This window comes from Dipodomys ordii, unplaced genomic scaffold, assembly GCF_000151885.1.
Source record: "Dipodomys ordii isolate 6190 unplaced genomic scaffold, Dord_2.0 Scaffold154, whole genome shotgun sequence".
NCBI lineage: Eukaryota > Metazoa > Chordata > Mammalia > Rodentia > Heteromyidae > Dipodomys > Dipodomys ordii.
The window spans coordinates 874,780-898,046 of NW_012267370.1; the positions used below are offsets into that span (position 1 = coordinate 874,780).

Consider the following 23,267-nt stretch of genomic DNA (forward strand, 5'->3'; position numbering starts at 1 on the left):
CCTCCTCTCCAGGTTGAAGGGCCATCTGCATGTAGCCCCCCTTTCTTTCCCCAGCTTTGAGGGGATTAAGGTCATGGGGCGGGGCAATAGTAGTGCCAGTTGGGAGTGTAAGCTAGGCACAAATGGGACATGATTAAATGTTTACCGAATAGATATCCACATTAGTCCGAAGCCAGAATAAAAATGTATGACTTTCTAAGAGTATTTGAAATTTGAAGTAACTAGGGGAAACCTAACATATGTGCAATATGTCTGGAAAAAAGCATCCCATATTAAATATTAAAGGAGACCTAAATACAGAAAAAAATACAACATGTTCTGATTGAAATACTCAATATCATGAGGATGTCAATCCTTTCCAAAGTGATGTAGAGATTCAATGTAATTCCAAAGAAAATTTCAAGGGATTTTCCCATGGAATATGACAAACTAATTCTGAAATGTATATCGATGAAAGCCAAAATCTTGTGAAAAAGATCAAGATGCCATATTTGATATCAAGCTCATTATAAAGCTGCGGTAATTAAGAACAAAATATAGTTCAGAAACTGAACCATATATATATATAGATATATATACACATACATGATTTGCGACAAGTTTTGGCACTACTGGGTAGTGGAGAAAAATAGCCTTCATTTATTTATTTGTTTGCTTGTTTCATGCCAGTACTGAGGTTTGAACTCAGAGCCTCACGTTCTCTCTTGGCTTTTTTGCTCAGAGCTGTGCTCTACCACTTGAACCACAATTCTACTTATGGTTTTATGCTAATTAATTGGAGATAAGAGACTCATGGACTTTTCTGGCCCTGCCTGGTTTTGAACAGGGTTCCTTAGATCTCAGCCTCCTGAGTAGTTAGACTTAGAGGCGTGAGCCTTTTTAAATCAGCATATATTAAGAATGCAAGGTGAACTTTCATTGTGACCTTTCCATATATGTATACAATGTATTTTAATCAATCTATCCCCCTCTATCACTCTCCCTCCCCAATTTCCAAAAACAGTTACAATATTTTTCATGTTCCATTTTCATACATGCAAACTACTGCTTCAATTACATTCATTGTACATAGTTCGTTCTCCTCAGATCAACCCCTGCCACTAACATCCATCCTCCCAAGTGAGTATATAAGTTTTTTAACACAGTGTTTACAAAATTATTTGCTGTGTTATTGTTCGTTGGAGTGTATATGTGTAACATGAAACTAAAACATATATTAACTGGATGAATACTAGTAACTATAACTCTCAGTGTTTTGTTTCTTCTTTGAGACAAAGTCTCACTGTGTAGCCCAAGGCTGACCTGAAACTCTTAATTCTCCTGGGTCAGCCTTCCCAGTGCCAGGATTACAGGCACGTGCCACCACATAGGGTTTACATGGTATGCATTCTTACTGTACTATGTGGCAGGCACAGAATACAATGTGCTTTACATAAAGATTTTCTGATTGTTTAGTCAGGGTCTTTGTGTGTAGCGCAGGCTAATCTTTCTGTCTCAGTTTCCCAAGTACTGGGATTCTGGATGTGCACCACCACACCCCATTTAGTACCTGCTTTAATCTTTGGAATGAGGTACTAGCCAGAGTCCCTTATTGCCAGATAAGGAAAGCAAGACACAGGAAAGCAGTCGCTTTGTGTTAAAACTCCAGCCCTTCATTTGGACATTCTTTATAGCCTAGAAGACGAATGCTGCCCTAAATAAAACCCATCGTGGTCCCTTTCTTCCCCACCCAGCACAGTTCCTTTTCCGCCGGGAAGAGCCCAACTAAGGCTTCCAGCAGCGATTGCGTCTTAAAGCCTGCGCGCGCACATTCACACCCCGCCTCCAGGCAGCCTGCCCCAGCCCGGCTTGCTCAATGGAACTACACTTCCCAATCCACCCCGCGCGGCCATCGCGAGTCCCGAGCACCGAGCGGGCTTGCTACAGCTGCATTCTACTTTCTCAGATCCGGTCCTGGACCGGGCCCCGGCACTGAATCAGCTCCACCATGGAGGAGGCAGACCGGATCCTCATCCACTCCTTGCGCCAGGCTGGAACGTAAGTACACAACCCCCACTGGTCTCCAAATGCTTACATCCGGGACTTCAAAACCCAGGACCCCGTTATCCCGGAACCTTAATGCCCAGGACACCTTGATTGACATCTAGGGCTCCAACTTCCAGGTCTCTAAGATCCCCTCCCGCCTACGTCCTGACATCTGGGGTCTCCCAAGCTCCCAAGCTCTTTGATCCCGACATGCGGCATACCCAAGCTTTAGAATCCAGACACCCTGAGACTTTACAACCTTGAAACCTCAAGACCTTGAGACCTTGGTATCTGGAACTCCTAAGACAATTGCACCTGGAGAACCAGGGAATAAAAACGCCACAACCTTGCTTTTCAGGGACTCCCCAAATCCCAGGGGCTGATACTTGAGAACCTTCAAACTTTGTCCCCAAATATTTGGGGACTAAAAACACCAGGACCCTACAATCTGGTGACATCAGTTCTGGATCACTCTGACACAGAAGGACTTTTCCATTTGAGGGCCCTAAAAGTCTTCTATACCAAAATCTAGGGTGCCTAATTTTTGTGTTGTTTGAAGCCAGAGATGTTGATTTCTAGGGACCCTGACATTTGAAACTCTTGAGAATCCCTGTCTCTACATGTAGTCATCTCCAAACCCCAGCAGATCTGATCTCTGACATGCAGAGAACATGAGGTGATCAAGAAATATAGAGACCATGCTAATTAATGAGGTCCTTTCACTTTCTCAGAGCCCAGAAACTTGGGACCTTTAAGCACAGGGGAAGTTGGAGGTTTTGCTGAGTTCAGATTTCTTCCCTCCACCATTCTTTTACATGGGAAGTATTAGGATCTGAGGATTTACCTAGTTCTTTGTTTTCCAAATACAAAGTCTGAATCATTAACATCTAGGATCTGTTGGAATTTGGGCTTTGACCCCCACCCTCACTCCAGTTTAAGAACTTCTTTTTGAAGGACACTGTATAGCCCAGCCTGCTCCCCGTTTCTAGAATACTCCCCAGTGTTGAGCCTGCCTCTTTCTTCTTCAGGGCAATCCCTCCAGATGTGCAGTCCTTACGAGCCTTCACCACTGAGCTAGTTGTAGAGGCAGTGGTCCGATGCCTGCGTGTGATCAACCCTGCTGTGGGCTCTAGCCTCAGTCCCCTGCTTCCTCCAGCCATGTCAGCCCGGTTCCGCCTGGCCATGAGCCTAGCTCAGGCCTGCATGGTGAGTGTCTTCCAGTCCACGCATTATCTTACTTCCTCCTTTACAAAGTAACCAAGCTCCTGGGACACTTTTGCCTTTCCTCCCTGCCATCTCTCTTTGTGGTTTAGCATTTATTAGTGGTTAAATGCTGTTGGTCCTATTGCCAAACTGTAAGTAGTTCAAACCCTAGCTCTACCATTTGCTCTTTGACCTCTAAACCTTGGGAGCCTCAATTTTCTTATCTGTGGCCATCATAAAAATAATGTTATGGGCATTAAATGAGTGATCCCATATATACCGAGGCTGCCCCTAGCTCTCATATTTTAAGCTTAGTATCATGACCTCACCCACCCACCCAGAGTGTCCATTTAGCAGTTCCAGGAAAGGCCTTCCTTTCCTGCACCTAAACTAGACACTGAGTTGTGATTGGCCCAGCCTATGTCATATGATCCCTATAGGACACTATGATTGGCTGCTCCTCAGGGTATTGTGTGCTAGTTAACTAAAACTGTATCTGTTACATTCTCCTGTAGCAAGAATGCGCAGCATGCCTCCAGTAACAGTTCCAAAAAATGTCTCCGTGGTGGGTCAAATAAAGTACCTTTCTAGTGAAAAACTCACCCTTTCTCAGTCTGGAGCTTTGTCCAGTTACTGTAGTTAAGAGCACTGGCTGGGGACCAGTGGCTCACCCCTATAATCCTAGCTACCCAGGAAGCTGAGATCTGAGTATTGTGGTTCAAAGCCAGCCTGTGCAGGACAGTCTGGGAGACTCTAACCTCCAATTAACCACCAAAAACCTGGAAATGGAGCTGTTGTTCAAATGGCAGAGTGCCTGCCTTGAATGAAAAAGTGGAGAGAGTTCAAGAACCACAACCAAAAAACAAAGTGGAAAGAAAAAGTGAAGGATGAGTGTCCAGGCCAAGTTCAAGCCCCCAGTACTGAGAGACACACACAAAAGAATTGTACCTACTATGGGGTTGCTGTAAAGATTAAAAATGAATTAAAGAACTAGAGTCTCAATTTTCCAGGGCATGTTTTGAATGCACGAGGCCCACATGGAGGAAAATACAGTAAAAATTCACTTAACATTTTTTTTTTTGGTGTCAGTCCTGAGGCTTGAACTCAGGGCCTGAGTGCTGTCCCTGAACTTCTTTTGCTCATGGCTAGCATTCTTAGCACTTGGGTACTGATTTACTTCTGCCTTTTCTTTTGGTAGATAAGAGTCCCACAGACATTCCTGCCGGGGCTAACTTTGAACCTCAGTCATCAGATCTCAGCTTCCTGTGTAGCTAGGATTAAGTGAGCTACCAGCCACTTGCAGAGTTAACATTTAAATAGCCAGATAGAGGTGATCTGGCTGTTTACCTTCCAGCAACTGGTGGCTATGCAATCAATTAAACACTTCCCACACCCAGTTAATATTTCTTGAAGGCAGCAGAGCAACTCCAGTGAAAACATCCATTTAGACAAAGGGCATAGCGTGGTCAGAGTTGTTCACCTTGCCCAATTGCTTGTGTAGTTCTGGTTCTTAGTTTTCTGCCACCTCTTCACTCTCAGATTCACTTAGCTGTCAGAATTTCCTGATTCTTCTGTCTGGGGCTCTTGGCTTCTAGAGGCAGGCAGTCCCTAGCCTGGGGCAATGTCCTCAAGGATGGCAATCTAAGGGAGAAGTTAAGTATTTGGTCAGGCTTGGAGGATTCCAAGTGTTCAGTGCCAATGTGGGAGTGAGGCTTTCTCCTTTCCCTTCCCTGCCTTCTCCTTCTCTCCTCCCCTCTCTCTTCTCCTCCCATTCCATCCCTTGTCCTCCCTCTCTTCCCCTCTCATTTAGCTCATGCTAACTTCAGCGTGGGGTAGACCATCTGGCTTTCTTAAGCTACATGGAATTGTTTGCCAGCAGCAGGCAGAAAGGGTATCTTTAGCTTAGCATTGCCTTATTTTGGTCCTATAAGTGCCCTGCTCCTGGTACCCATTTGTATGCCCAAGCCACCTCCATGTTGGTACTTGTCACTGTATATACCTTACTCCCGGGGTGAGTTTCTGTGGCCATCATTACTCTTTGATTGCAGATATCAGGGTAAAAAAAAAGACCAAAAAACAAAAGCAACCCAGTAATGTATCAATACCCCAATGCATTTCATACCTTTTTGATCATGACTCTTCTAGATAAATACAGCTTACACAGAGCTGTGTATAAATGTATTAAAGATTGCTTTTGAGTTGTGCTAGTAGTATAACACAACTTCATGTCAACCCTCTGGAGTAGATATTTTTGCAATCCTTTTTGGTTTTAGATGAAGCAAGCACAGCACAAAGAAGTTAAGTGATTTTCCTGAGGTTGGTAAGAGGCAGAGCGTAGGTCTGAATCTAGAAAGTCTTCTTTGGGGTCCATGTAACTCTGGACCAACATGTCGTTAGCTGGATGCTATTGTCTCCTGCCTGTAATCTCAGGAGGCTGAGATCTGAAAATCATGGTTCAAAGCCACCACAGGCAGACAAATCCCTGAGACTCTTATCTCCAGTTTAACAAAAAGCTGGAAGTGGAGGTGCGGCTCAAGTGGTAGGGTACCAGCTTTGAGGAGAAAGCTAAGCTAGGACTAGAGGCCTTGACTTCAAGTCTCAAACACACACACACACACACACACATGCACACACACACACACACACATGCACACACACACACACACACACACACACACACACATACAAAACAAAAAACAAAACACAAACAAACCTCTGGCAGAACAAGGCTTTTTTTTTTTCATCTATGAATAGTCTGTTTGCTAATCCCATATAGAACCCTTGGAAGTATTTTCATTCTGAGCTATTGTGTTGCTGGTCTCTTTTATTAATCTGTTTATTTTGTTTTATTATCATTATTTTTTTTCAGTGGTGCTTGGGATGGATCCCAGAGTCTGGCACACTCTAGGCATGTACTTTACCATTGAGCCACATCCCAGCTTTCCTGTTTATTTTTAGGCACTCTTTATATAATAGGCAGAGTTGCTGTCTATAATACAGACTCCAGATATTTTTCCCAATTTATTATTATTATTATTTTGACTTTGCTAATTACATTTTTCTCAAAATTGTCTACTTATTTCCATGTAGACAGAAATTCCATCTTCTCTTTTGTGGCCTTTGGATCTTGATTCATAGTTAGCAAAGCCAGAGCTTTAATGTCCTTTCTGGCTCTCTGTTGGCATTGATTGTAATCACACCCTGGCTAACCTGGGGAGGGTGGTGGTTGGTAAGAGTGGCAACAATGGCCTAGGTCAAGGGGCTCCCAGGGCAGGAGGATCCTGCCTGCCTGGCTTATAGGGGCCTACTTCCCCAATCCCAGGCATTGTCACCTGATTAATACCTGATAACCTCCAGGATCTGGGCTATCCCTTGGAACTTGGCTACCAGAACTTCCTGTACCCCAGTGAACCTGATCTCCGGGATCTGCTACTCTTCTTGGCTGAGCGCTTGCCCTCTGATGCGTCTGAGGATGCAGACCAGCCTGCAGGTACATAGAGGTTGGGGACTGGAGTGTGGTCCTGAGATTGATGAGTGGAAATGGGAGTATGTATTTGGGAGAGCTGGGTAGGATTGAGGGGAGGGTCAGAGAGGAAATAGATGCAGGGCTGGGGAACTGATAGACTCAGGTGGTGAGTGGGTACAGTGGAGGGACCTCCCTGATTCCCCTCCTGTGTCCTCCTTACTCCTTCTACTCTCACCATGTGGGCATCGTTGGAGGTCCCCAACGCACCAGGCACACTGTCGAGTCTCAAGGCCTTTGTATCTGGGTTATTTTTCCCCAGATATCCTCATTGTTAACTCCTTAGCTGTCTATAATTTTCCTCTCTGCCATTACCTCATAGGCCTACCTTTGACTGTCTTGTGAAACATTCTAGGCTCCTTTTAACAATCCTCCTCTCCTTGACCATCACCTGACCATGGTTTGGAAATGCTCTTAAAATTCTATGCATGAACTCTCTTCTAGCTTGTTGACTAACTATATGAGGATGGGGATCTTTCCTACTTTGTTCCTACTTTGACCCTAATATCTGATATGATGACTAGTGCCTAGTTCGTACTCTGTGTTTGTTGAATCACTGAGTGAAGATGCTAGCTGGATCGATCTACATGTCTAGATGAGGGGTGGTTTCCTAGAGTGTGTACTTTTGGATTTGTAGCATGTCATTTGGTGACTTCTTCTTCCCCACCTGGCCTAGGTGACTCAGCTATTCTCCTTCGGGCCATTGGAAGTCAAATCCGGGACCAGCTGGTTCTTCCCTGGGTTCCACCTCTCCTTCGCACCCCCAAGCTGCAGCACCTACAGGTGGGATCCCTGATTCCTATAGATCTATGCTTGTTTCTGCCTTGCCTTCCCTGTCCCCATCCAGTTGTATGGTTGTTGACTCTTGTCATACTTTATCCTGGAAATTCTGACTCTGTTCTTCCCTGCCTCAACACACACACCAGGGCTCTGGCCTCCAGCAGCCTTTCCAGTCCAGCAGGCTGGTCCTGCCTGAGTTGAATTCCAGAGAAGGTGAGGCTGAGACTGGGAAGAGGCTGGGGAGGAAGGGGACACCTGGGTCCCACTGTTGCCATGTGGGAAGGTGGACTGATTCTGTTCCTGATTTTAGAGTCAAAGGAGTTCCAGTCAAGTCTCATGCTCCTACCAGCTCCCACTCAGGTGCCCCAGCCATCTGGGAGGGCAGCCTCCCTCCTTGAGTGCCATGCTCTTCAGCTCTGCCAGCAGATGGGGCGAGATCATGCAGATGAGGATTGGGTACGCCGGGCATCACGCCTCCCACCCCAGGTACTGCCAGATGTTTGGTTCCCTGCTGCTGAGGCTTCTGTTCCTAGTAACCCTAGATTTGTCTCCTTTTGGCCTTCTACCCTTCCCCTTTTTCCTCTTTAGTCTCATTGCCGCCCCCCCCCCACCACATGTACTCATCTGGTCCCCACCTGGTAGAACACTGGAGGTAGAATGGCTGCATATGGGACAAGTTGATCTCACTTCCCAAGGCTTTATTTCCTGTTCTGAAAACAGGAGTAGCCATTGTATGCAGTGATCTTGACTGACAGGACAGTTAGGATGGGTTACCTTCCTCCTTGTCTCTACCAGTTTCTCCTGTCCCTGAGTCTCTCATTTTCGGATTGTCGGTGATGCTTATGGTTTCTATATCTAGGTTTCTGCCTGGTCCCTTCCTGTCATGGTCTCTGTCAGTCTCGTGCTGCATCTCTCCCTCTCTCCCTTTGTGTCTTTTCCCTGTGGCCCTCTGTCTACTTGTTTATCTGTCCCCACTGATCTATCCACTGATCTGTCTCTTTTTGTCTGCTCCTGTCTTGATTGCCACTTGTTCATCGCCCGCGTGCATCTGTGCCAGTACTGAGGCTTGAACTCAGTACCTTATGTTCCCACTTGACTTTTTTGTTCAAGGCTGGCACTGTGCCACCTGAGCCACACCTCTACTTAGGGCTTTTTGTTAGTTACTGGGGACTAAGAGTCTCATGGACTTTTATGTCTTGGCTGGCTTCAATCACGGATCCTCAGATTTCAGCTTCCTAAGTAGCTAGCATTACAGTCATAAGCCACCAGTGTCTGGCTACCACTTGTTCATCTTTGTCTTTATTTTTTAAATTTATAGGAATTGTCTAATATAAAAGCAGAGAGAATATTCTAATGAGTCCTGTATACCATTTTGCCAGTCTTCCTATCGATTCCTTGGCTCCTTTCCTCTTCCATAATCATCAACATCATCATTATCATCTGGCACTGGCATTTGACTTGTGGGCCTTATGCTTGCTAGGCATGTGCTCTACTGCTTGATCCATGTTCCCAGCCCTTCTCTGTATTAAGGCATATCTCAGGACTAGAGAGATAGTTCAGTAGTAGAGAATTTGCCTATTGTGCACAGGCCTTGGCTTCTATCCCCAGTGTATAGTTGCAACTCTTAACTACTTAAGACTTTCTTGAACTGGGTTCTGGTGGCTCACATCTGTAATCCTAGCTACTCAGGAGGCTGAGGTCTGGCATGAAGCCAGCCTGGGCAAGAAATTCTGTGAAACTTATTTCCCATTAACTAACAAAATACCAGAAGTGGAACTGTGGTTCAAGTGGTAGAGCACTAGCCTTGAGCAAAAATGCTAAGGGATAGCACCCAAGCCCTGAGCTCAGTCCCTAAGACTCAACCTCCCGAGTAGCCCAGGATTATAAGTATAAGCCACTGGTGCCTAGTTTATTCTTTTTCCCCCCAAAAATGTAACCATTGCCCATTTCCACAATGAAATGAATAATGATCTCAGTATAATCTAACACAGATTTTATGACCAGATTTCCTCAGAGGTTTTGCAACTGTTATTCTCTCCCCCTCATCTCCCTCTCCCTCTTATTCACTTTGTCCCTTTCTTTGCCTGGCATCTTTAACTCTGTTTTTGCCCTGTCCCACACATCCTTTCTGTGTGTGTCTCTGATTTGGGGGGGGGAGCTCCAGGCTAGTTTCTCCCCTTACACATCTTTCTCCAATGTGGGGAGTGAGTGAAGTATGACTGTGGAGAAAATGTGCTCCCTCTGTTCCTAGGATGCTCCTAGGCCAATAGGGCAGAAGAACAGGGAAGGGGCTGATAGGTGGGTGTCACTTGTCCAGTGGTCCCTGGAAGCAGCAAGGCCTTGGGGGCAGCAGACCTCCAGCACCTTCCTTATCCTTTGCCTGTTTGTTCCAGGAGGATCCCCGGGCTCCTCGACAACGGCTACAGAAACAGTTAATAGAGCATCTGCGCCAAAGCTGGGGTCCACTTGGAGTCGCCCCACAAACTCGAGATCTGGGAGAGCTGCTGCAGACCTGGGGTGCTGGGGCCAGGACAAGTGTCCCCAAGGGCTCTCGCTTCACACATTCAGAGAAGTTCACCTTCTACCTGGTGGGTGAGCCTGAGTAGACACAGCATGTGCTAATGGGGCATAGCTGCTTCGAAAGTTGCTTTATGTATAAATGCCATCCTTATTCACACAGGTTCCTCTGCCTCTACTGAGTAGGGGGTTCAGAGGGCTCCCCTAACCTCTGAGAACTTTAGTGGAGAAAGGGATGATAGGTGGATACCATGTGTGGGGGGGTGCTCCTGTCACAAACACTACCTTTCCCTAGGCATCCGTTTTTCTCTTTCTTTCTTCCTTCCTTCCTTCCTTTCTTTTTTAGATTATTATAAGGTTTATTAGAGGAGCCATATTTCCAGCAAGAGAGAGCACATGGCCTCAGTCACCATCTAGGTAGCAGGAAGGTCTGTCTGGGCTCTTTCTTTCTTTCTTTCTTTCTTTCTCCTTCCTTCCTTCCTTCCTTCCTTCCTTCCTTCCTTCCTTCCTTCATTCTTTCCTTCCTTCCTTCCTTCCTTCTCTTTCTTTCCCTCCCTCCCTCCTTCCCTCTCTCTCTCTCTCTCTCTTTCTCTTTCCTTCCTTCCTTCCTTTTTTTTTTTGTTGGTCGTGGAGCCTGACCTCTGGGCCTGGGCGCTGTCCCTCAGCTTTTCAGCTGTAGACTAGCGCTCTACCACTTGAGCATCAGCCCCACTTCCAGCTTTTTCTGCTTATGTGGTGCTGAGAAATTGAACTGAGGGCCTCATGCATGCAAAGCAAGCACTCTACCACTGAGCCACCTTCCCAGCCCCTTCCTTCTCTCTCTCTCTCTCTCTCTCTCTCTCTCTCCTCTTTCTTTGTCAGTCTTGGGCCTTAAACTCAGGGTATGGGTACTCGTTATCTTGCCCATGTAATTGTAACTCCTCTGTACAGTATTCTCACACACACAAAAAAACTCAGGGTATGGGTGCTCTCAAACTACTTTGCACCACTTCTAGTCTTCTGGTGGTTAATTGGAGATAAGAGTCTCATGTACTTTTCTGCCTGGGCTGGTTTTGAACCATGATCCTTAATCTCAGCCTCTTGAGTAGTTGGGATTACAGGCTTGAGCCACCAACATCTGGTCCTAGGCACTTTTCTTTGAGCTTATCTTTTCCTAGATGCTTATCCAGAGGAGCCTTTATTCTTCTCAGGGTCAGACTCAGGAATTTTTTTCCCTTTGGCAGCCACACTAGTTTAAGGTCACATATAGTACCTTTACCCCCCTAAGTTATAGTCTGAGCTGTCAGTAGTTGAGTGGGTATGGGTAATGCTTTGGGTTTTTGAGGCTGGGTGATGAGGAACAGGGTCTTCTGTAACAGCCAGGATGCCCCTGTTTTCACTGCTAGGAGCCCCAGGCCCAGGTAGCCCAGGTGGCAGACATTCCAGCCTCTTCCCGGCAGCCTGAACAGGTGAGCAGAATGGTGGGGCAAAAGGAACTGGGGACTTTGGCTATCTACTGGATCTGACACCTCTATTTCTACTGGTCTGTGCCTTGCAGGACCTGAAGGCAGCTCAAGAACAGGAGCTAGAGTCTCTTCGGGAACATCTGGAGGGTGTGAAGCAGAACATTGAAGAAATTGAAGCCAATATGAAGACTTTGGGAATCAGCCTTGTGCAGGTGAGGGGCTGAGGCCTCTGTCTGGGTCAGACCAGGCATAGGGCCTTCTGGGCCTAACTGGTGATCTGTAGAGGTCAGCAGATGCTAGAGGGACTTGGGGACTTCTAGAGCTCTTAAGGGTACCAGAGAATTGATGGAGGCAAGACTCATAGGGTTGGGAACTTGGTGGGTTTATAGGAGTTAGAGGCATCTGTGGTCCTTATAGGTGAATGTGAGGGTGTGTGGGCATTGGTAGGAGAAAGTGGGTCTGGATACCAGGGGCTTGTGGGGCTCCTTATGGCCATGAGCATGGCACCGGAGTCCAAGAGGCCTATAGGGGTTAGAGGCCATGTAGTGATCTATGGGGGCTGAGGGCTGTGGTATGTGACTGGGAGCTGGGATGCTGGTGTGCCAGGTAGAGACTGAATGTCGGCAGAGCAAGCTCAGCATGGCGGAGCGGGAGCAGGCACTGCGCCTGAAGAGCCGGGCAGTGGAACTGCTGCCTGATGGGGCTGCCAACCTCGCCAAGCTGCAGGTGGGCCAAGGCTGAGGCTGGGCTGGTCTGGGGAGGGGTAAAGGTTGAATGGGCCCGGCTTATGAGGCATGTTTCCCTGACTCTCTACCAGCTCGTGGTGGAGAGCAGTGCCCAGCGGGTCATCCACCTGGCAGGTCAGTGGGAAAAGCATCGGGTCCCACTTCTTGCTGAGTACCGCCACCTCCGAAAGCTTCGGGATTGCAGGGAGGTAGGTGGTGGGCTCTTGGGTGTTGAGTGTGGAAGGTCTGGTGCCTCTAGGTGGCCATCCTTGAGCTCTGCTCACTGCCCTCTGCCCATGGGCTCCTGGCAGCTAGAATCTTCTCGACGACTGGCGGAAATCCAGGAGCTACACCAGAGTGTTCGGGCAGCTGTGGAAGAGGCCCGTAGGAAGGAGGAGGTCTATAAGCAGTTGGTAAGGCTTGTGTTGAGGGCTCTGGGTGGCAAGGGTGGGATATAGACCCTGGGGGAGTGTCTGCCATGTCCCTGTTCAGGTGTCAGAGTTGGAGACTCTGCCAAGAGATGTGTCCCGGCTGGCCTACACACAACGCATCCTGGAGATTGTGGGCAATATCCGGAAGCAGAAGGAAGAGATCACTAAGGTACATACCACTGAGGCCCTGGCGAGTGGGTCACAGGCATCCAGGTATAGGGTGGCCAAACAAGGACCTTACACTCCTTTTTATTTAATGCCAGAACTGGAGCTTGGATTCTGGGCATTTTTCCTTAGCTTTTTTTTTTTTTTTTCTGAAGGCTAGTACTCTACTTCTTAAGCCACAGCTCCTCTTCTGGCATTTTGCTGGTTAATTGGAGAGAAGAGTCTCATGAACTTTTGTGCCTGGGCTGGCTTCAAACTCTGATCTTCAGATCTCAGCCTCCTATGTAGCTAGGATTACAGGCATGAGCCACTGGCACTTGGCAATCTTACACTCTGATAGGCAGACCTTTCTAGCTACCCTGACAGGACAGTCACACACAGTCTACCCTAGCCACATTGACACAGGCCCTGAGTTGATGTGAGTACATGCATAGAATACATATGAGTACCTACTCTGACCCAGACATTTGCTTATGGCCACCCTGGTGTCTGCTAGATCTTGTCTGACACGAAGGAGCTTCAGAAGGAAATTAACTCCCTCTCTGGGAAGCTGGACCGGACATTTGCAGTGACTGATGAACTTGTGTTCAAGGTGTGGGGCACACCAGCCTGGTGGGAGGGTGCAGGTGGGGCTGGACCATTGCCTGTCCATCTGCTCACAGGCTAGCTTTGCCTTGGGCTCTCTGTGAGTCTGTAGGCACACAGTTATTTACACATGTGCCAAGTGAAAGGCAAGGGTGGGAGAGGGTGGCCCTGAGGGACATGGAGGTGGCAGGGGAGGTGGGAATAGCCTGCTGATATCTTCAAGATCCCCTTTGCCTGGTCAGGATGCCAAGAAAGATGATGCAGTTCGGAAGGCCTACAAATATCTAGCTGCTCTGCATGAGGTGAGAGGAACAGTGTGCCCCAAGAAGGAAGGGGTTGGGGGGGTGGCTATAGAGGAACCAACATAGGTGCAAATCTTCTGTTACTGCTGTCCCCAGAACTGCAGCCAGCTCATCCAGACAATTGAAGATACAGGCACGATTATGCGGGAGGTTCGAGACCTTGAGGAACAGGTAAAGCCAGGGAGCTGGAGGGGAAGTGTTACAGGCCAGGGGGAAGCTCCTTGATTTTTGCTGACTGAGGCTGTGGGACAAGATAGCCTACAACTAGTGACTCAGTGCTCCTTAGTGCCTATGCTTGGTACCTGGGACCAACCAGTGGCCTACTCTGAGTACTTTCTGCTTCTACCCTGAGGGTCATGCCTATCTCCCAGAGCCAGTGGTAGAGGTTTTACCTTGGGAATGCTTTAGATGAGGGGAATGATATGTGGGAAGGAGCAGGCCACTTTTGGGGGTGCAGGAGGGGTGCAAAGTAGCTTTAATGGAGGGGGATGGTCAATAATGGTGGGGAAAGTGGCCCTGAGATTGTATATATCCCCTATTACCTTAGATCGAGACAGAAATGGGCAAGAAGACTCTCAGCAACCTGGAGAAGATCTGTGAGGACTACCGAGCCCTTCGCCAGGAGAATGCTAGCCTCCTGGGCCGAGTCCGGGAGGCCTGAGGATTCCTGATGGAGGTTTCCCACAGCCACAGGCAGAGATTTGGGGTGTTGGAGGCAGTGGCTAAGCACTTGCCCTAGCTCTTCCCTCTGTTTATCATTCAGTTCCTCCTGTCTACCCACTTGGCCCCAACCCTGATTGGACCGATTATCCAGATTGTTAGGGGCTCAGCTGCAGTTTTATTGGGTGGGCACTTGGAGAGGGGCATGGATCCCAAATAAAGGAGGGGCTCTTCTGTAGTCCAAGCTGAGGCATGGATCGGGCCCAAGACATAGGGAGAGGGAAGGCAAGTGGAATATGGGGTACATTATGGCCAGTCAGTGTATATCTTCATGGGACTGGGTGGGGAGCTTGTGTGTGCATATGTACACATGTATGAAGATATTCAGGGGAGTTCTACAGGCTGGGTCTGTGAATAGGCATATGTGTATGAGGAGCTGCATGAGACTGTGTATGACCGGTCATGTGTCTGTGTGGCTTTCTAGGACCTGTGGTCCTGAGGGTACTGATGCTGCTTCTGTGTGACGCCATACCTGTGGGTTCAGAGGCTGGGTGGGTGGGTGCCTTGGGTCTGTGAGTTGGACAGTCTGTGTGTGTCTATGCAGCTTTGAGGGCATTTGAGGGTACCCAAGCTGGCTCTTTATGTTTGAGGGCTTTGTGGGAGGATCATAACTGTGTCTATGTCACTTTTCCCACCCTGAAGCCATCTGTGAGTATCTGAGGCAGTCTGTATGTGTGTGGCTGGGTTCAAGAGCTCTGTTTGGCTGGAGAGTCCAAGTCTGGGGGCTGGGGGGTGGAGGTTTGAGGCTAGACTTGGACTGGGGCCCCTCTGAGCAGCCTCAGGGTAGAAGATAGGATCCAGGATGGCAGCCAACTCAGGGAGCAGACATTCTGGAAGGCAAGGCTGTGGATACTTTCCTTCCTGGTTTCTGTAGGTATGTCCAAGGCCTGCCACCCCTACCCCTACCACTTCTCCCCCTTTTAGCCCCTGGCTTGTCTTTCTTCCTTTCCATGGTATTGAGATCAGGGGCCAGGTGTAGAGTTGGAGCGCCTGCTGGGCCTCTGACTCCTTTTCTTGCGGAATTCAAACTCATTCACGGTCCACACAGCTCCTTTCTCACTCTCCACCCGCACGAAACACTTATGCAAACTCAGGTTGTGGCGGATGGCATTCTGTGGAAGGAGGACCAACCAGCCAGAGCAGGCAATCAGTTCCTCACTGAGGGCAACAGACCTGGCCATTCCCAACTTCCTTCCCCTTCCCCATAGGCCTGAGAGGCCAGCCCCATGTCTGCCTGCTGCTGTGCTGTTGTAATATTTGAGACCACCCCAGCCACCAGCACCTCCAGAGGCACTCACCTTCCAGGTGGCAGGGTGGTTTCGGAAGAAAGCAAACATACGTGTGAACCAGCGATAGATTTCATTGAGTGTCCGCTGCTTCTCAGGAGCCTCCAGGATGGCCTGGATTTTGGAGTGGAATGGGGTGAGGAGAGTGTCCCCTAAAGTCAGGACTAAGAGAGATAGTCTATTTTGGGCCCCCTGCACTGGTGGTGGAATTATGGAGGCAGGGGAGGGATGGGAAAGATGATGTGTGGTGGGGTCTGGAGTAGACATGGGGGAAAGGGTCCATTTAGGCTCAGAATTGGGCTTGCAGTGGCCTGGCTGGTGTTTTGGTCTGGGTTCAGGGACAGGTCTGGTTTGAAGCCAGCAGGAGGGGTCATATTTAAGAAATTCCTTGGGACTCCTCAGAGGGATGTGGTAGCTTAGGAGGCAGACCCCTCCCCACTGGGGCTTGAACTCAAGGTGTGTGAACCGTCCCCAAGTATTTGTGCTCAAGGTTGGTGCTCTACCTCTTGAGTCACAGCTTTACTTCTGGCTTTGTGTATCTAATGGAAATAAGAGTCCCATAGACTTTCCTGCCCAGGTGGCTTTGAACCATGATCCTCACATCTCAGCCTCCTAAATAGCTAGGATTACAGGCATGAGCTACTGGTACTTGGCTCCCCTCCCCTCTTTCTTTTCCCTCCATTGTGGACCTGAACTGCCCTGGCTTACCCAGCGGATGAGGGTGGCATAGGTGAAAGGCGGCCGCATATTGTGGAACTTGAAGTAGTCCATGTTGTGGAAGAACTCTGGCAGAGGGCAGGGAGGAGTCAGGCCCCATGTAGGGCCCCATGATTCCCCATTCAACTCCCTACTACTGGCTGCAGAGTATTTGACATAGTGTGTCTCCTTTCTGTACCACTCTGGCCCACCTTGTCCTCCCCAAGGTTGAAAGGAAGTATCTTGCCCATATGAGCAGTCAAGTGGCACAGCCAGGATGATATGGTTCTGATCCTTGTTAAACCCACAGCCCAATTCTGAAAGTGTAGGAGAGAGATTGGTAACCTTGGGCAAATCCATCCAAGGGAGGGTCTGTGAGAATTACGTAACTAGATCCTTCCTTTTCTTTTTTCTTTTTCTGATGCCAGTGCTAGGGCTTGAACTCAGAACCTGGGTGCTATCCCTGAAGTTTTCTGCTCAAGGATAGCACTGTACCACTGAGCCATAGCTCCACTTGTGGCTTTTTTGGTAGTTAATTGGATCTAACAGTCTCACAGCCTTTGCTTCCCAAGATTGCTTTAAAGTAGGATCCTCAGGTCTCATCCTCGTGAATAGCTAGGATTATAGCTATGAGCCATCAGCACCTGGCCTACATTCTTTCTGATAACCAGATCAGAGTAGCCCAATCCCAAAGTGGGTGAGACATAGCTCCAGTCCTCACAGGAGACAAGGTTGGGCTAGATATTTGGGACCATATAGAGGGTGCCAAGGCCATGGAAATCCTGAGAAGCATTGGCAAGCAGTTAACTTTGTCCCTAAGGGTGAGTGATGGGTAGTGGCTGTAACAAGAAACAATATGGAGCTCCTTTGTACCTCCCCCCAGCATGAGTTGGGATTTGGGGCTTAGAGTAATTAGGCTGGGCATGGATCACTCTTACCTGGGAAGGTGCTGTTTCCATGGCTACCCCAGAGGTGCCTCCGCACAGCAAACAGGCTATCCGAAGCATCCCGGGGTCCTGACCAGGCTGGGACGGTGCTGCTTTGGGTGCCAGAAGCTACAATGCAGCAGGAACCCTTGTCTAATGGTTCCTAGAGAAAGCAGGGTTGGGGGCTGGTAACCCAGAGACTTGAACTTCATCTTATTTATGTTTCATTTTTGGCAGTACTCCGGTTTTCTGACAGGGCTTCCTTTTTACTTGTTTAATTTTGTGCAGGTACTGGGCTTGAACTGTGTGCTCTCATTCTATCACTTGAACCACACCTCCACTTCCAGCTTTTTCTGTGTGCTGGTACTGGGGCTTGAAATCAGGGCCTTGGTGCTATCCCTGAGCTCTTTTGCTCAAGGCTAGTGTTCCATTTCCAGCTTTTTTGTGATTAACTGAGAGAGTCTCACATACTTTTCCTGTCAGGGCTGTCTTTGAATCACTATCTCAGCCTCTTGAGTAGCTAGGAGTACAGGAGCAAGCCACCAGTGCCCAGCTACTTCGAGTTTTTTGCTGATTAATTGGAGATAAGACTCTCTCAGATTTGTCTGTCAAGACTGGCTCAAACTTTAATCTTCAGATCTCAGTTTCCTGATGAGTAGTTAGGAAGTAAGTAGTGTTACCCACTGGTGCCTGGATTTTATTTACTTACTTTAAACAGGGTCTTACTGTGTTGCCCAGGTTGGTCTTGAACTCCAGGGCCTAAGTAATCCTACTTTAAGTTTCCTGAGTAGCTGAGATAATAGGTGGGTGAGCCTGTGCCTGGTTTAAAACAGTGGATTTATTTTTCATTTGTTTTTTGAGGTGCTGGGAGGCAGAACCTTTGTGCATGCTAGGCCAGCAGTTTACTTGTGAGTTACAACCTCAGGGCCTCCTCCTTTTTTGAGACAGGGATTTGCTATGTAGTCCAGGCTGGCTTTGAACTCACAGTCCTACTTTAGCCTGAGTGCTGAGATCACAGGCATGTATTATCACGCTGTATTTCTAAAATGAAAAGCACATTTTCTAGTAGTCTGTAGCAGAATTCACAAAGCACTGTAAGCCATATTGGTTAGAGTACAGGAATGTGTTGTCACAGATGGTGGGGCTGAATTGAGCCCCCCTAGCACTAGCACCCAAACTGCCTCTTATTGAACCAATCACATCTTCTTGCCCTCAGTTCTCATCTATGAATTGGGATAATAGTGGTAGCTATCTCATAGTGGTATCATGAGGCTTGAATAAGCTAACACAGCAGAATATTCAGAAATGGTGCTGGCTTAGTAGGCAAGTGGCCGGTGGGGTCATATGTGAACCCACACTTAAGTGGTCTGGGGTTCCTATCTTGAAATTTGAGCACAGATCTCTGCCTTGTTCTTTTGTGCCAGCCCTGGTGAGTTATGTAGTTAATGCTGTGGGGACAACAGTTTGCCTTCTGTAAATGGCTGGCTGCTTTTCCTTTGAAAATTAATAGTAATTGGGGATTGAAGGCTTGGAGTATGTATAAGATGGAAAATATCTCCAGCTCAGACATGTAAGGAGCTGGGCATGGCTCTTACACCTCAGGGTCTGTCTGTGAAGAGACATCTTCTCTTTTCCTGCCCACCAGCAATCCAAGTCCACTGCCTTAAGGGGTCTGAGGTGGCTCACCACAACTGGAGTCTTGGTCAGTGCCATTTTTCCGGCCAGGTGGGCCTGCATAGCTCCCAGCTTCTTTTTCTCCAGCTCCAGCTGTGGGGATGAGCACAAAAGCGAAGGCTCCATCTAGCCTTTTTTTTTTTTCCACATCTTTGTCTAGGCTTTGGCTTTCCTTGGGAGTACCCTCTCTCCCTCCCCGCTTAGAAAGCTTCTGTGCTACATGAGTCTTATTGGCACAGGTGGGCCTGCTGCTCTTCCACCATCCTCCATTCCTCCTGCTACCTGTGGTCCATACCTGTTGCTCCAGAGACTGTACCACCTCTTTCTGGAGGAGACACTGTGCTCTGCCCTTCTCATCCAAAAGGTGGTCTGCCTGGCAGTGCCTGAGTAGGAAGGAGATTCCATGTAGCTGATCACAACAGGCCTTGCCTCCTGGTTTAGAGTTGAGGATAGCCCAGACCCCGTAGGAGGCCTGTCCTCAGAGCCTTAGCTCCCCTCTACAGTCTCCCTCAGGCGGTTTCTCACTTGACCTTCCTTCGCCATCTGTTCTTGCTACCTATTGCCTTCCAGACCTGAACTTACCCCTTGAGTATGTCCAGGGTGTGGACAATGATGTTGGAAGGGTGGTGAGAGTGGAAGTGGTATTCCACATATAAGGGACAGTTTGTGCAAAGGCTCAGCTATGAAGAATTGCTGCTAATAGGTATTACAGAGAAGTGGAGGTGTGTGTGTGTGTGTGTGTGTGTGTGTGTGTGTGTGTGTGTGTGTGTGTGGAGAGAGGGAGAGGGAGGGAGAGAGAGAACAACAATAAGAAGGAAGGGGAGGCAGCATCAGCCATCTGGAGAAGCTGGGGCTTTGGCAATCATGAATATGCTCTGTTGGCATGAGGGATAGCAGTATAGATTTTGAATTCCCACCTCGGCCACTTAGGAACTGAGTGATCTTGATCAAGACATTTACCCTGTTTGGTCTCAGTTTCTTTGTCTATGAAGTGGAGATGATAATAGCACGTACTTTTAGTATTATGTCCCATTACACAAATGAGGAAACAGGCCCAGAGAAGCTGTGTTATTTGTCCAAATTCACCCGGCCAGGAATGATGAAGATAGGATTTGGGTCTAGGCTTAGCTTTTCCCTTTTCTATCTTACTACCTATCTGGAGGCAGCTTGAGTTGTGATCTGCACTCCAGACCTCTGTCTGCCCACCAGAAGTCCCTGGACCAGGTTGGCCTGGGCCACTCACTTAAGAAAGTCCTCTTGTTCCTTGAAGATCTTCTCACATCCAGGCCACTTGCAGACACCATTTGCCAGCAGTGGGCAGGGCCCTGAGGGTGTGCCTGAAAGAGTGCTGATGGGGAAAATCGAGGGTATTAGAGAAGGGGACAGTAAGGTGAAAAGTTACTTCTGGCCCTGCCCACTTACCTGTCCTTCCTGGATGCACCTGGGCTTGGGAAGGTGCAAAGCAAGGCTGGTTCCCTGGATACCCACTCCAGACTGGCCACGTTGATCCCTGGGGGTTGGTGACAGGGTACTTGTGTTGTGGGCTGTGCTGTGGCCTCCCCCCATCTTGAGTCTTGAAGACCTTCCCAGGAGGCCCTGCAGTTCCAACAGTCCAGGGCTTCTGGCAGAACAGTTCTTAAGACAGCCATTGGCAAATGCTGACATTTTGACTTAACTGTAAAGATCTGTGGTTCTGTGATTTTGACATTCTGTGTCTTCAGGAAACCTGACAGTTTTTTGGAGGTTGGAGTTTCCATGACTCTTTAAGATTTGATTCCCCCTGTCCCACCCTGCTCAGACCTCCAGAGGGCTGCAATTCAGAACCGTTAAGTTTGTGCATTTTCAAGGGTCTGGGGACTTTGGGGGTTCTTTGAAGCCCTGGGATATGGGCTAAGGTGTTACCAGGTGGCAGGCCAGGCCGAGCCTTGAGAGAGAAGACTCCAGTGGTGGCAGTGGGTGGTGGGAAGCTGATCATGGCTGGGCTGTCCAGTGGGTGCACCTGTAGCACAGGAGTCCGGGTATGGGCATCGACTGTGGAGAGCTGGGAGACACATAGGTGCCCACAGCTCAGCCTGGCTCATGGACCTTTCCCAAAGGTTTTCCCTCTGCTCCCTCCTCCTGGTCAGTGCAGGATTCCTACCTGGTGCATGAAGTGTGGTCTATCCTGGAGAAGTGCTTGCAGGTGAGGTGAGGGGCCCAGTCGGGCTCCAGAAGGTGCCACCATGACTAGGGGCACTGTAGGCAGCTGGAAGGAGAAAGCAGGTGCCATGAGTTGCCAATCTCATCCTCACTGTTCTGGGGTCTACTTCATATGTAACTTCACCACAGCCATACATGGGCAGTACTATTGTCATATCCAGTTTACACATGTGCAAACAAGGCTCACAGAGGTGGAGTGATATATTAAGATCAGAGTTAGGCAGAGTTGGCCTCAACCTTGTCACCTTAACTTTTTGGGCCCCATTATCTCCTCTTGTACGCTTGAGATGAGGACACATGCCTGTGCCCATGGGACTATGATAGGGTCTCTTCCTTTCCAGAGGCAGGGATTGATTGGGTGGTCGTGGAGAGCCTCAAATTCTTTGAGGCCCAGAAAATGGGGATTTTCTTGGCCTTGAAACATCTGCATAAGTCACAGACTTGCTGCCTGGGACCCAAAACCACTTCCTGTGCCCCAGCCACCCCCCCCACCCTGTGCCATGGTAAAGGTCGGCACCTGTAGACCCAGGTACCCCACCCTGTCTGCTCCATCCTGGACCTGGGCCTCACCTGCAGCTGTGATGGTGGCAGGGGGTTCAAGGAAGAAGAGGCATGGGCCCCATCTCGTAGGTTCCAACCTTGCAAGATTCCTCCAGGGCCCCTGGCTCCCAGGTGATCAGAGGTCTTGGGTGCAGCCTTCCAGCAGGAAGACGTTCCTAGGGATGGGTCGAGGGCCAAGGAAGGGGCCGTGGGTTTGGCTGGCCTAGGGTTGGGCATTTGGTCCTTGTTTGAGGGCAGGCTGCAGGGATGATAGGGAGAAGGAATCATATGTGTTAGGGGCAATGTAAGATTCTCAAGTACATAGACCACATGGACACTTCTCTAGTTAGAGAAAGTGTTGGCTTCGTTGTCTCAGAGGTCCCCGTAACCACATTCCATCCAACTCTGGCTCCTCCTGCCACTATTCTATGTGTATATACGTGTGTGCATGCACAGACACACTGATAGAAGGAACACAGGCATGCATGTAAAGCCCCTCTCCCTATGCACAGGTCCAGTACTCTGCTCACTGGCATGCACCAGCACAGGATGGTAGGAGGGCTACTGACTTCAAGTTACAGTCAGGAGAAGTTGCTGGCAGCTTGGATATGGGGGGGGGGGAGAAAGGGAAGGTCAAGGGGACTTCTGGATTTTAGCTTGAACAACTAGGACAGAGCTGATGCTAGCAGAAATGAGGTGGGGTGGTAATCAGGTGTACATGCATTCAGGGGTCTGGTGTTAGTGGCATTAGGCATCTGTGTAACCTACAAGTGGATGACTGAATAGAGGAGTATGAAGTTCAGGGCTAAGCAGGGACATCATCTCTGGGTATTCTGCACAGAGCTGGCAGAGCTGATTGCCAGAAAGAAAGACAGGGAGGTCAGGCTTTCTTAAGTCAAGGCTTCATAGCCTTCTAAAGGAATTGAGCCTGGGGCTGGGAATGTAGCTTAGTGGTAGAGTGCTTGCCTAGCTAGCATGAATGAAACCTTGGGTTCGATTCCTCAGTACCACAAACAGAAACAGCCAGAAGTAGTGTTGTGGCTCAAGTGGTAGAATGCTAGCCTTGAGAAAAAGAATTTCAGGGAGAGTACCCAGGCCCTGAATTTGAGCCCCAGGATGCCCCACTCCTCCTAAAAGGACTGAGCCTGTTGACAACTTGAGTCTGGACTTTGTAACTTCCTGATACATTTGTGTTGTTTATGTACCTAGATTGTGATACTTTGTTACAAGTCTGAGCAAACAGCTGTCTAGCCACCAGCCCAACTCACTCCATGCTCTCCAGATGGCTCATGCTATTCACTCCACCTGTACTGCCCATACTTCTTCTCCTATCTATGCCATTCAAGGCCTGCTATTCTATTGTTCTCCTGAATAGCCTCCACAGTGGTTCCAAATTCCTCTGCTGGATCCCACTTTATTTTAATCGTTTTATTTTTGGTTGGTCCTGGAGTTGAACTAAGGGCTTGGACGCTGTCCCTAAGCTTTTTGCTCTACACTTTGAGCCACAGCACCACTTCCCGTTTTC

General features: G+C 48.6%; 2 protein-coding genes across 3 annotated transcripts; one reads left to right on the forward strand and one right to left on the reverse strand.

Moving 5' to 3' along the window:
- Nucleotides 1-1,904: 1,904 nt before the first annotated feature.
- Nucleotides 1,905-14,908, forward strand: Ccdc22 (coiled-coil domain containing 22). 2 transcript variants are annotated; one of them, XM_013032367.1, is made up of 17 exons: nucleotides 1,905-2,037; nucleotides 3,054-3,231; nucleotides 6,586-6,718; nucleotides 7,428-7,534; nucleotides 7,678-7,744; nucleotides 7,842-8,017; nucleotides 9,925-10,119; nucleotides 11,434-11,496; nucleotides 11,586-11,705; nucleotides 12,100-12,219; nucleotides 12,311-12,427; nucleotides 12,530-12,631; nucleotides 12,711-12,818; nucleotides 13,311-13,406; nucleotides 13,642-13,701; nucleotides 13,798-13,872; nucleotides 14,249-14,908. In XM_013032367.1, the coding sequence occupies exons 1-17, from the start codon at nucleotides 1,988-1,990 to the stop codon at nucleotides 14,360-14,362; spliced, it is 1,881 nt and encodes a 626-aa protein (XP_012887821.1). In that variant the 5' UTR covers nucleotides 1,905-1,987; the 3' UTR covers nucleotides 14,363-14,908. The 2 variants fall into 2 exon arrangements, with proteins under 2 accessions (XP_012887821.1, XP_012887822.1); XM_013032368.1 differs by lacking the exon at nucleotides 7,678-7,744 and having other exon boundaries at nucleotides 1,936-2,037; nucleotides 7,946-8,017; nucleotides 14,249-14,906.
- A 137-nt stretch (nucleotides 14,909-15,045) lies between these two features.
- Nucleotides 15,046-22,331, reverse strand: Foxp3 (forkhead box P3). The gene is made up of 11 exons (XM_013032377.1): nucleotides 21,773-22,331; nucleotides 21,144-21,248; nucleotides 20,906-21,044; nucleotides 20,426-20,513; nucleotides 20,247-20,351; nucleotides 19,299-19,386; nucleotides 19,016-19,096; nucleotides 17,342-17,492; nucleotides 16,416-16,492; nucleotides 15,720-15,821; nucleotides 15,046-15,533 (listed from the first exon to the last, which is right to left on the reverse strand). The coding sequence occupies exons 1-11, from the start codon at nucleotides 22,028-22,030 to the stop codon at nucleotides 15,384-15,386; spliced, it is 1,344 nt and encodes a 447-aa protein (XP_012887831.1). The 5' UTR covers nucleotides 22,031-22,331; the 3' UTR covers nucleotides 15,046-15,383.
- Between the last annotated feature and the right edge of the window lie 936 nt (nucleotides 22,332-23,267).

Excerpts from the sequence above, each read along its gene's own strand:
- Ccdc22 (XM_013032367.1), top strand. The coding sequence starts at position 1,988 with ATGGAGGAGGCAGACCGGATCCTCATCCACTCCTTGCGCCAGGCTGGA. Across the intron at positions 7,535-7,677 it reads CCAAGCTGCAGCACCTACAG|GGCTCTGGCCTCCAGCAGCC; the intron begins GTGGGATCCCTG and ends CACACACACCAG. Across the intron at positions 12,632-12,710 it reads AGGAGGTCTATAAGCAGTTG|GTGTCAGAGTTGGAGACTCT; the intron begins GTAAGGCTTGTG and ends GTCCCTGTTCAG.
- Foxp3 (XM_013032377.1), bottom strand. The coding sequence starts at position 22,030 with ATGATTCCTTCTCCCTATCATCCCTGCAGCCTGCCCTCAAACAAGGAC. Across the intron at positions 19,097-19,298 it reads TACAGTCTCTGGAGCAACAG|CTGGAGCTGGAGAAAAAGAA; the intron begins GTATGGACCACA and ends TCATCCCCACAG. Across the intron at positions 17,493-19,015 it reads TGACCAAGACTCCAGTTGTG|GAACCATTAGACAAGGGTTC; the intron begins GTGAGCCACCTC and ends TGCTTTCTCTAG.